This window comes from Bacillus rossius, chromosome 1 (assembly GCF_032445375.1).
Source record: "Bacillus rossius redtenbacheri isolate Brsri chromosome 1, Brsri_v3, whole genome shotgun sequence".
NCBI lineage: Eukaryota > Metazoa > Arthropoda > Insecta > Phasmatodea > Bacillidae > Bacillus > Bacillus rossius.
Genome location: NC_086330.1, coordinates 114,423,510 through 114,434,489, shown reverse-complemented (window position 1 = coordinate 114,434,489; position 10,980 = coordinate 114,423,510). Strand labels below are relative to the sequence as shown.

Here is a 10,980-nt window from a genome sequence, read left to right as displayed (position 1 = left end):
TATGGTAGAAACTTGCAAAGTTAGTGATTAAATTCAAGTGATTATTCGAAAAATAAATTTTCTAAATATGCCACTACAACGGTTCTACATAGTGCATGTTAACAAAACTCGGCATTAGTTAAGTAAAATACTTTATGAATCAATTCTTTGCTTCACTTGTTTTTAATTTAAGTAATAATAAATATTTTTGAAATATTGTTTTGATAAATATTTGCTAATAGTGTAATTAAAATACAATATCAAATGATACCAGCTGGATTGAGTGGTAAAACTTTTATTTCACATCATGTAAAAGATTCCATTTAAACTCCATAACTGAGTATAACATGTATAATTATTAATAGAATACATTCTACATTGTACAGAAAACAGGAATTCTTGCTGCACAGATGTTGCAACCTGTATATTTACAATGGTGTGTAAGAAAATATCACCATAACACTTAATAACCATAATTTAATAATGTTTTATACATATCTTGCTTTATACATACAGTATCTTAAAATTAAGTATTTCTTTCAGGTAGTTGATTCGTCGCAACCTAAAACTCTTCCCTTTGAAAATCATCAGCTGACAGTTGCATATAATGAAGTCTTGGCACTCTGTCGATGCAACTCGACTGAGCGCCAAGTCCATCATTGCACTAACATATGCTCGGCAGTACAAACAGGATGACACAATACCCACTAAGGTACCCACGGAAAAATAAGAAAATGCACTTTGCTCGCTTCCCCGCAACTATATTAGTACATTTGCTTGATGCTAATGATCACACATGCACGTACATTCATTTCTCTGTTTAATTGCAGTAGAAATTTTGAGGAAACTCTGCATAAAGTTATCTCTTAAAATTATTATAGTGTCTCAGAACTGTAAAGAGAGATTTTTACTAGAAACAAGACCTACTTTAAAACAGCATCACTTTTAGAGGAAATAATTGTAGTTATCTTCAGTTCAGAAAGAAAGAAAAAAAAAAACTTTGCCAGCATAGAAAAATTTTGCTTTGCAAACTTTTTAAGCAAAGAAGTAAACAGTATTGAAAATGCACAGCCCAAGTGCAATATCATGAATAAGTTACTGCAGTTATGGATAATCATTAAATTTGAAGGGGAAAAAAGCTAATACCAGAGGATAGAGATGGTATTGAAAATGATTTCAGCCAGAAGAATAACTGTGCACACTAAGTAGTTAATATATAAGCTGTTTAAGAAATTTGTCTTAATTATCATAGTAAGTTTGTCTTTCCATTGAGTACTACAGGTACAGTGTAATATAACCTTTGCTGTATCAAAGAAGTTTTTAGACATTAAATAATCGTAATTTAATCACGGATGCAGAATACATAATTTTTTAAGTTTATCAAACATTCTTTTGCGTTTATACTTGATGAATCTATGTGTTACTATTAATCTTTTGCTAATACGATACAGAGGCACAATATTATTTATATATGTTTATAATTTCCAGAAAAAAGTGAAGTCTGATGACTGAATTGTAACCGTTATCACAATACTACCAAGGCAAAGTACAAGACTTCAAGAAATATAACACTACAATACATCTTGGTGCTGGAGTTCAGGCCCAGTCTATCTTGCGGCATTAAGTCACTACTTAAAAAATCTTTTCCCCCACTCAATTATCTTTAAAGCATGTGTATAATTTTCTGAGCTCTGGTTGTGTTTTGGTTAGGTTATTACAATACAGTGTGTCTTGGTGTCATACAATGTGTACTTTTATTGACTTTTTTCATTAAATGCTTAGTCACTAAGAAATCTTAGAAATTCAGGTCACTTAAAAAAAGGTTTTTTTTTTATTTCTTATACACATTTTTTTTAACATATGCAGTAAAATACCGTGTTTTATCGCATAATGGTCACACATTTTATACTAATATCAAATTCAAAAGCGCAAAAAAAAAATTTTTTTATTAGGTGAAGTTATTCATAAAAACAAAACACATTCACGGAAAGTATGTTTATTGAAAAGTGGAGTATACAAGAGCACGCCGAACAATTTAAATTAATAACTCATGCAACAAAAACCTTTCTTCAACTTTAAATAGAAAAACAAAATGTGAATGCAAATGTGAACTAACGCATAACTATCGTCGTAGTAGACACTTACCACGAAAGAGTGCGGGCCATCAAATGTAGTTAACTCGGCACGTAACAGAGAGTGCGGGTTGCATGCAATTGGCGAGATATCAGTATCGATATTCGACTACATGTGCGCGCTCTATACGAGAAGCAACATAACCAAACATGAATGATGCCAACTAGCACTGGCTATATTTCTATAAGTGGTACACCGTGGCAACGCAGATGAACAGATAAAGGTTATAACGTTTAAAAACGTCTTTAAAAGAAAATTTACACATCAGGCAACTTCATATTTCCGTTAATTAAATAAGTAATAGGTAATTTATGAATAAATATTAGATTTATACTTTAAAATACATTGTTTTATATGGAAAAGATACCTACACAAAGAGCTCAGAATCTAATAGTGGGACCAAAAACATCATGCAACATTTACGCGAGAGGTTTTTTTAATTCTAATTTTGACGCCCTAAAATATAGGTGCGATGATTATGCGCGTGCGACAATTATGCGATAAAAGAAGGTACTAATGATTTTCAAAAAAAATACAGGACCTGAAATGAATATTAATCCTGAAGTAGAGATGTTAAAAAATTTTATCTTCCAATTTTTTTATTCAACAAGGATTTTTTCAAAAGTTAAATTTAATTACTTTGCTTTGTTCCAAAGAAATGCGGTAATAAAAGTGATTTCATTTTCAGTAGCAACAAGACCTAGGACTGGGCTTTACACAAAACTACAAACTGCCAAGTGAGAAACTATTTTTATAGGAACCCAGAGGAAACAGCCATTCCAAAGCTGGTAAAGTTACTTTTTTTGTGGTATTACTGACATATGCAAGATGGAGAGAAAAATTCTTAACTGCAACTAGCACTGATTCAAAAGAAAAATTCCAAACATTGCGTGCAGAAAATTAAAATTATAGATGGATTCATTATTTAAAAAAAATTATTTCCACAAAACTACATGAACATTCAAAAATGACATCACAATATTATGGACGCAATTTTTTTTACAAACCATCATGCATTAACAATCAACTAGCCTCACTACGTAATAATTCTCATCATTAAAAATAATTTTCTTTTTCCTTCCAGCACCAATGATGGAGTTAGAACCATCAGCACGGCACAGGTAAAAACCCTACAATATTAAAAAAAACTCTGTCAGTCACGTCTTCCAAGAGAGATTATCCCCCACTCACCACAAAACTACACTGCACAGTTTTAAAGCACCAGAAGTATTCCTTCAACAACCACAAATTTGGCTGCCCCGCTTTTCCCGTTTCAATACATCACAGAAATGTTTGCATTTTTTGTACAAAGAATCATTTTGAAACTTTAATGAATTTCACATAGGCAGAAAATAAATTTTAGAATAAATTTTAACTTTACAAAAAATAATTCACAACAATTGCAACAAGTAGACTGCAAAGCATTTTGAATATTGTTTTTAATGACCATGTACTTCATTGTGCATTGTGACAATGTACAACTTTAGCACCGCATACAATCTTCATAGATTTTGTTGTGGACTATACACTATGCAACTGGAATGTTCTAGCTTTGAAAACTACAACTACTACTACTACTACTACTACTACTACATACTTAAATAAATCATGAATCATTTGTAAAACTAAATGCTGTAATGATAAAGGTATTGGTCACGTCCACACAATTTGGGCTAGTCATTCAAGTATAAAATGATAATGTGAATGATTTTTTTAGTTCCATTGCATTAAGGTATGATGTTAATGTTGAATATTGCCATCATCCATTGTAAACAAAAACTCTAAACTTACTTTCTGTTTCATAAAACAATATAGGCTATTTATTCTGTTAGCAACATATACATATGAGGAAGTTTTCCAAACCAAACAAAATACTAAATACTCTGCAGTCAACAAAGGGGTTTGCAATTTCATTAAATGGCCGGATTATTGTGCATTGCATACATTAAATATCCATCAATGCATCATTACAACATCAAAAACATCAATTCTGATGAGAAAGACATAAAAATGTGCACAGAGATGGTTAATATGTAATGAGTACGATATATTATTTTTCATGATTGAAAACCATGAATGAAAAAATACAAAACCAGAGGTAAATATTTTAACTACAGCATTTGCATTTCAGTTTGAAGTACCTAAAAATATTCACAACTGAATTTACACTATAAATAACTCATCAAAATCCTATTAAAAATAATCAAATGTTTAGTTGATAATTAATTTTAACTAAATGTGTAAGCATTTCATTCTTTCAATGATTTTCAACTATGTGTAAAAAAAAAAATTGTATGACAGTATAGACAAGACAACTGCATAGCAAGATTAAACATACAGCAAAACTTTCATTACCTACAGAAACATAGATATATATTTAATATCAAATTTTAGTTATTAGTATAGTACTAATCCAGAATGTCATTAATTCCAATACAGAAACAGTAAAATACAATGTTGTTACATTACAGTTCTGAACATGAAACAGATAAGAGTAAATATTGGTATATTAGTTATGGTTACATCAACTCTCCCATATCAAAATTTAGTCCTGCACTAAAAAACAGGGTTGCCAAACATGTGTTTATGAGCTCTTGAAAGTTGATATTCTATGTATACAAAAAAATGTTCAAAATTATTCTAAAATTCAAAATTATGTTTCTTTTACAACCTTCACTGTTTCTTACAGAGGGATGAATTGTTAACAATACCAAAAACTTTACATCAGTACCTACATGTAATGATTTTTTGAAGTAATATTACATGAAAGTCATTATAATGAAGTATATCAAGTGGCAGATTGTTTATTTACTTCTCATTAAATGGCTGGTACATTCAGTGAGTTGGCAACCCTACTTGGTGTTTCTGATGGCATAGCTGAACTTACTTTCATACTTTCGTACAAATTATGTGCACACAAGAAGATACATTACATAAAGCACATTTAAACACCAGCAATGAAACACCTATAGAAAACTGGCTTTAGAAAATATCAACAACACAATACAAAGGCATTCTCAAAATTATACAAACAAAAATTATGAACATAAAAAAAGAAAGATTATTTTCTGATCACAGTTTCCAAACACACATGTTTACACACTACTATCTGCATTTCAGTGTACGTACAACTATTCAGCACTGTTCTAATACAACAGACCATTCCACCCGTGTGTCAAACACACACGTTCAAGTGCACTCACTACTTAAGTACAGTCACAACCATGATAGGCTCCCCAGTATTTGACAATAAGCACAGCACTTGAAAGGCAAATTACAAAAATTATGATACAAGGGCAGGTTGACGCTGGTTGCAAGAGATAACTGACTTATCTCAACAACTGATTCTGAATTAAATTGCTTAAAAGAATAAAAAACATGGCAAATATTATGTTCCAGCTGCGAAAAAGCATTGCAACACTCAACATTAAATTTGAGTACATTTTTCTTTAATCTAATAACTTTTCCATAATGACCACAAAATGTTTTTTTTTTCCATGATCAAAAATATAGCACAGTCATATTGTGGCTGAATACAGTAAAAATACCTTACACCTAGGCCCTACAATTTCAGTTATTACAAAATAAGTGAGTTACAAGATTTCAACAGATATTACATAACTCTTTGCTACATATTTAGAGGCAAACTGTTTCTTTTCCCACATGTTTTCTTACAATATTTTCTCTGAGCGAAAGAATTTCTTATGACGGTACAGGGTATTGGAAACATTTATATTTAGTAATGGTAGCTGAAGTGACACATAAAATGCAATGCAAATGAGTGTTTAAAAAACAGAAGAACATTTTTTTACTGAAAACTCAAATTAGTTTTGGTAGAATCAAATCAAGAATCAAGGTATCTGGAATTTATTGGACCACAATAGGATTTTTTTTCTTAACACAATATTTTTTCACAGACTGCATTACAAAAATGACATTTTGCATGCACCCAGCACCAAAGTCAAACACTTACAAAAATATAGCTAAGCTTCTTTTCAAAATCATTTTTTTTAAGAATTTCTTTTAGTCGGAGAAGTTCCTGAGATCTTGTAAAATATTAATTTCTTTCATTGTTATTTTTTTTTAATGAGGCATACGTACATTTAAAAAACATTAAGTTATTTAATTTTCTGTTCCATCTTAAAAAAATTTTCGTTGAGAACAAAGCAGGTGCGTTGTAACAAACACCTGGGAGCAACGTCCGGCACAGGAATCGATGGACGACATTGCAGGTTCCGAGTGTGCATCCAGCAGCGAAAGAAAAATGGTCCAACACGCAAGTGTGCACTTGTTTCCAAAAGGCACTATCAATCAGGGAGGTGTCCCGAGTTCCAGTTCACTCACGATATGTACTCTTCCAAGAGCGTGGGCCAAGATCTGCCGCTGCGACAGGTCACGCGCCGGTGCAGTCTATTTCGACGATGTCCTTGGGGACGTCGACAAACTGATAGACCAGCCTCTGGCCGTCCACCTTCGCAAGGATGCCTCTCTGGTAGTAATACCTGCGGCAGCCACGCACCAACATGTTTTCAATCAGCAGGCAACAAGAATAAGGAAAAACAATTGTACATGTTTTGAATCAGCAGGTGACAAGAATAAGGAAAAACAATGATACTGCACATGTGAACTAACCCACGTAATGATGAATAAGTATGGAAACATTACTGGTCTTACAAAAGCAGTTCTAATCACAGCAAGGATATTAACTCTAGTTAACTTCACAAGTACTGAACTATATAGCTAAATAAGACATGGAATATAAAATTGCATCACTACATGAGAGGATAATTAAAAAATGCAGCCTAGCACGAAGTTTTCAAACCAAAATTTTATCATTTCAGTATTTATTTTTAGATGTAAAAAGATTGCTGGATCCACTTATGATTTGTAAGGGTAGTTTACTTATTTAACAAAGTTTTCCAGTGACTTCCAATGATTTAATTCAAATCATGTGAATCTTCAATTTCAAAAATAGAAAATACATCAAAAAAGGTTCAAGTTAAAAATCAAACAAAATCAAAATCAGAACACACTAGATCAGGAAAACAATCACCAGAATCAATCATCAAAATGCACACAAGCAGTCAAATATATATGATTGAGGGATTGATGCTACTGTGGTTCAGATGGCATACTGCATATGTGTAGACACAGTACATTCAGGTTCATCTTAACATTCAATTTACACTCTGTCAAGTTGGCAGCAAAACAAGGAAGTACTCCTGCATCATTTTGAAAGTGCTATGTTAAAAATGACTGGTCACCGAAATGATTTATTTTTGTTTATGAACACTAGGGAATGAGATTATGTATAATCAACATACTTATTTTTAATGATAGTTTCACATGATCCATGTGTAGCACGCAAGTCACTCGCCACATGGAAATCTTATTTGCCATCAGGCAGAGGGATATTAATGGTTACTTAATTTATAAATTTAAACGTTTCTTTCTTCGAAAGTTGTATTGAAAGTATGAAAGTTTAGTATTTGAGACCATAAATTTGAAATAATTGCAAGCCCGATCTGTTTGTGGGCCAGCCCCTGAGGAAGTGGAACGGCCCGCCTCACCTGAGCGCTCGCCCCATGGTCTCGTAGTTCATGTCGGGCTTGTTCTTGTGCAGACCCCACAGCCTGGACACGGCCTTGGAGTCCACCAGCTTGAACACGCCCTTCTCGCGGTTCGTCCACTTGATGTAGCGCGGGCAGTAGTCCCTGTCCTGCAGCAGCTTCAGCAGGAACTCCCACAGGTACGTCGTGGAGCCTGCGGGGCCACACACGCACCTCAGCCACCGACATCACCCAGCAAGACTTCATTATAATATCTAATCAAACCTTCATGCCAGTAATTGCAGCATATGATTTCGACAGCTCTGACGGCAAATTGTTAAGCCAGAGTTGGCCTCGTGCGCATAAGACAATGAATACATATTGTATCATTAGTCTTTGGGGCAGTGGCATGTATCCGCTGGATGAGATCCTGACAGTCAAACGATGACGTATAAGTTCGGTTTCATATGTCCTCATCTTGTTTTTGTAATTGTTTCATAATTGCCTGACTTAGGTAGGGTACATACACTGAACAGCATTTTCGAAGTTTCGTCGGCCAAGAATGTAATGTTTTTTTTTACCTTGATTTCCGAAGCTACATAAAAAACAAACACGGGTCCGTGGTCGCCCCGCGCGTTAAAAGTGAAACTTCAGAGATAATTGGGATAGTAAATTTTTAAGGTACTCTAATATTTGAAACTTTGAAACGAGCAAGAGGAAACCCCCGGACCGGCTCCTGTTTAGTTTCATTTTTTTTTATGCTTGTAAAACCCAAGCATTGTGTGATTCTCTAAAACCAAGTTATAATTGTGTAATTGTGAATAATTGTTCCTAGAAAACCAAACTACAGTACTACAGGCCTGGTTAAATTACAATAACATTTTTTTTGAACTTGTGAGAATACACATATGATAAGCGTTAAATTAATGTACTCTTTATTATTGCATTGTAGTTTTTGATAACATAGGTCACTGTAAAAGTGTACTGTATTCATCGGAGTAAATTCACCAAGACCAAACTCATAAAAAAAAAAAAATTTCTCACTGTTTGTTTGGCATTAGTTGAAAACATTGTTTTGACAGTGCTGTTCCCAACACTTAGTGATTTGTTAGTACGCATGATGATCGAGAGGTCAGAACATTGCTCTAGCTAACACTAGATTGTGTGGCAGAAACAACAAGTCTAATATCAAGAGTATTGGAAAGATTGCATCCTGCATTAAAACAATAATCAAATCTGAATGTCTGACAGAATTAGATGGGATTTGTTTTGTCAACTAGATTTTTTTTTTTTTACTGCAAAGACCCGAATGTAAAATGGTAAATACTACATCTAATTTTTTTAAAAAATGCAAACGGTTTTTTCATAAAATTAGGACTTGTAACCAAAAAAAAAAATATATGAAAAAATGCTGGCTGTGTAATTATGAAAATCAGAAAAATCTCTTTAATAAGTAAATCTTAGAAGAAATAAAAAAAATGTAAAATGGTAAGGTACCTTCGCGACTCTTCCGCTTGACGGAGCCCGGCTCGCCGCCCTTGGGCTTCTTGAGCTTCTTCTTGGCGGGCCGCGGCTGGAAGCCCAGCTCCAGCAGGTACAGGTCGTCGGGCCCCACGCTGGACGTGGCCGGCTGGATCACCGGCGTGGGCACGGCGGGTCTGGGCGGGGACGGCGCGGGCGGCGCCGCGAACTGCTGGTGCTGGTGGTACAGCCCCGCCTGCTGGTAGCCGCCGTAGCCGTCCGCCACTGCGCACAACCGCCACGCGTCCTTCCTCACGTCTCCTCGCGCATACAACACTCGTCAGCCAGGGGCGCAGGGTATTTGCCCCCCCCCCTCCCCCTTCCCTCTGAAACCTTGAAGTGGGGGCAAACGGGGGCAAAGAAAGTGCTGCGTAATCAATTTTTTGATAATAAAACTGCTTAAATAGCACCATTTTCCACCTTGAAATACAAATTTTCCTGTGGGGGATCGATGATTCTTTATAAAATTGTATTTCCCCCCCCCCCCCCCCTGGCCCGTTTGGAAAATTTAGTTGTTGCGCCCCTGCTCGTCACAGTTACCTTTCCAACAAAGGAAGATCAAGTAATAACTCAATATTAATCCAACAACTTTAACAAAGTCAAATAAATATTCAAATTGCATGTACAAAATATCGAAAAAAAAACCTTATTCTGGCGCTATACATTTACTAAGCTTCGGTGACTACTTTATGGATCAGTAGACTTCGCAGTTTTCCGTGAGACACTGTGACGTCATTTTCATTAGGTTAAGGATCGGCCTTTACTCTTTTTCACCCTCTCATATGTGACACACGTTCTATCATTAAGTTAAACTTTTTCAGGTGTGGCCAAAGTGAAATGCTACGAAATACGCTCACACTATTCGATGGAAATTTAAGAGGATGAATTACAATGCCCGTGCGTGTTCAGGGGCGTATGTATGTATGTATGTATACGTGTGTGCGTGTGTATAAATCTGTCCCCTGAAATCCTAAAAAAAAAAAAATCTATCAGACCCACCCACAGAAGAAAAAATTTCTATCTAAACCCCCCCCCCCCCCCCCCCCAAACAAAAAAAAACAACCAATAAATGAAATTCTGCGTACGCTCTTCTTTGCAATTCGTCCAGCTGTGTTCAAATCAATATAAATAACGTACCACGTGATTTCATTTTCATGTAACAAACAAATTGAAAGAAAAATGCTCATATATATATTTAATATTAAAACAAACAATTACAAATAGTTTTTCCAGTGCTGGAACCCGGGAACACAGTTTTTGCAAAAAAAAAAATTCTTGTTTACTTATAATTTATTCATTATTTTTTTAACGTCTTTGTAGGCGATACTTCTCCTAATCTTGACCCATTCATAAATAAACTACTTCCACAGGAACGTTTTTTTACTGGTTACTATGTGATATAGTTTCTTTTCTTTCAGATAAAATTATTTAATTTTGCCTGGCCTTTTACAATCATCAGAATTTTTATGATTTTAAAAGGCTAAATAAAGTTAAATAAATTTTTCTGGAAAAATTTTGAACCATATCACGCTATAACAACCATTATCGCATTTAAACTAAAAAAATAAAAATAAAAATAAAATCATGTTATTTATTCCATTTGGTTCTCCTTATCCATACTGCACAAAAATGTTAAAAATTCATCTTTGCCAGCTAACTATGCAAAAAAATATGCTATATATATATATATATATATATATATATATATATATATATATATATATATATATAATATTTCACTTTGTTGAAGTTCGGCCACTTAAAAAGTCTACAAATGTAGCCATGTTAAACAAATGAA

The 10,980-nt window shown here is 34.2% G+C and overlaps 1 protein-coding gene across 1 annotated transcript in view; it reads right to left on the bottom strand.

Annotated features, from left to right (window-relative positions):
• Positions 1-258: 258 nt before the first annotated feature.
• Positions 259-10,980, bottom strand: part of LOC134542430 (ecdysone-induced protein 74EF-like) — a 79,325-nt gene continuing 68,603 nt past the window's right edge. Inside the window, exons 5-7 of the mRNA XM_063386660.1 lie at positions 9,159-9,407; positions 7,683-7,875; positions 259-6,614 (exon numbers count right to left, since the gene is read on the bottom strand). Of these exons, the coding sequence (XP_063242730.1) occupies positions 6,506-6,614; positions 7,683-7,875; positions 9,159-9,407 (551 nt within the window). The 3' untranslated portion in view covers positions 259-6,505. The remainder of the gene's footprint in view (positions 6,615-7,682; positions 7,876-9,158; positions 9,408-10,980) is intronic.